Source organism: Acanthisitta chloris, unplaced genomic scaffold (assembly GCF_000695815.1).
Source record: "Acanthisitta chloris isolate BGI_N310 unplaced genomic scaffold, ASM69581v1 scaffold33621, whole genome shotgun sequence".
Classification (NCBI taxonomy): Eukaryota; Metazoa; Chordata; class Aves; order Passeriformes; family Acanthisittidae; genus Acanthisitta; species Acanthisitta chloris.
Window position 1 is genome coordinate 39,677 of NW_008655946.1, and position 1,899 is coordinate 41,575.

Sequence of the window (1,899 nt, forward strand, 5' to 3'; positions counted from 1 at the left end):
TATCTGTCAAGCAGAATGCATTAACATTTCAGGGTGTCACTTGACATAAAGTTACGGAGTTGAGTGTCGTTAATTTGAGGAGGTAACTCCTTGGTGCTGAAGGGTGTCATGGCATTGAACATCTTGCATATTCCTCTACTTTGATCTTTTTTTTTCCCTTTTTTTTTTTTTTCAAATATAGAGAGAGAAATAACTTGCCTACAGTCTCTAAGTCAAGACAGAGCAGAAAGGTACTGGCCCCTACACCTTGCAGTGCTGCCGCTGGGCCGTGTGGCCACCTCAGTTCACATCTCCAGCAGATATCAGGGCATTGCTGGGTGTACTTTAACCCTTACGGTGGTTCTTCGTATCGAAGGTATCCTAATACACATGAAGCAAACATAGATACACATGCTAGCGGTTTTGCTTGGGAATAACTTCTGGTTAGTGGAACAGCTCAGCTTAGTCCTTTATGGTTTCCCTTCCTTTCGCATGTCGCCATAACTTACAGAGGATCTGCTGCTGTAGAAGGGGGTGCTCACTGGCAGGTCAAGCAAGACAATGCAGATATGATACAGGCCTTCTGTTTTTTCCAGTTGTTCAATGACAAAACCGTACGTAAGATCAGTACTTAAAATTCTGATATGTTTATTCTGTGCGAGTAAAACGAAAAACTTAAATTTAAATACAAAATAAGCACATCTTTAAAAACAAAATAACAGATTAGTTATACTCAGTTAAGACATATGAAAATAAGTAGCAGCTTAGTATCAAGACATTAGTGTGCATGTCTTTAGGAACTGTTATTTTCTTTAGATCAGAGTCAAGAATTTCTTGCATTCTGATCTGCTATTTCTCCCGCTATGGATCACAGGAATAACCTCAGTGATTCTCACAGGGTGCAAGCCCTTAATCAATAAACACAGCCACGGCATGAAGCACGACAACATAGACCAGAGACAGCTCACAGGCACTGGCTCGGGCGGGCACACGGGTGTTGGGGTCACCTGTGGTGGACTCCTCTTTCCTTAAGGTAGAGGTTGTGCTTGGAGGCATCTTGGAGTAGTTTGTTGGCATTCCACTGGTGATGCTTAGAGTCATGGGAGTGGTGGCTGATCCTGTGGGATGGGTCAGGCTCCAGTTCCCCTCGGCTGAATCTTTGATGTGAATTGTGTGTGTGGCTACTGCTTCTTGGGAGCCAACCTTGCCGGTGGCCAGGTCCTCGGGGTATCGGAGCAGGGTGCGGTCTGTGCCAGGAAACAGAGCCGTGTGGCTCAGGGTCACCAAGGGAGTCACCTCCTTGGCTTTAAACTGTTTATGCAGCTTGGTCGTTTTGGTTGGTTCGGCTGCCAGGGGAGGAGTTTCTCTGTCTGCGGCCTTTGCGCCTTTGCTGCCGAGGCTGGAGTCGGTGGGTGCGGCGCTCGCCCCAGGCCCAGGCTGCTCGGCACAGGGAGCCCCGACGACACGGGCAGCTGTGCCCTGCACCCAGCTCAGCAGGTAAGGGATGTTCTGGTCGTCGCTGCAGGACCAGGGGTTGTTGTACAGAGTCACCACCTGCAGCTGAGAGAGCTGGTCAAAAGCCTTGTCAGGAATGTATGAGAACTTGTTGTTGTGCAGGAAGAGGCTTGTGAGGTGCTGGAGTCTCACCAGTGTTCCCGGGAGTATCTGGGACAAGAAGTTGTTGGATAGATCCACCGTCTCTATGTTGTAGGGCATATTGGTTGGAACTGTCCAAAGTTTGTTGCTGCTGAGGTTGAGAAACTTGAGGCTGCTCAGTGTGTTGTTGATCAGGACAGCTCTTTCTACCATATTCCTGGAAACATCAAGCACTCTAAGATTCCACTGGTAAGCTGTGTCAAGTTTCTGAAGAACTTTAATGTTGTTGTTTGTGGCATATAATTCCCATAAGGACTTGGGCAG

At 47.6% G+C, this 1,899-nt stretch overlaps 1 protein-coding gene across 1 annotated transcript in view; it reads right to left on the reverse strand.

Moving 5' to 3' along the window:
* Positions 1–888: 888 nt before the first annotated feature.
* OMG (oligodendrocyte myelin glycoprotein) overlaps positions 889–1,899 on the reverse strand; it is a 1,286-nt gene continuing 275 nt past the window's right edge. Inside the window, 1 exon segment of the mRNA XM_009084134.1 lies at positions 889–1,899. This exon segment is cut by the window's right edge and continues 29 nt beyond it. Within this exon segment, the coding sequence (XP_009082382.1) occupies positions 889–1,899 (1,011 nt within the window).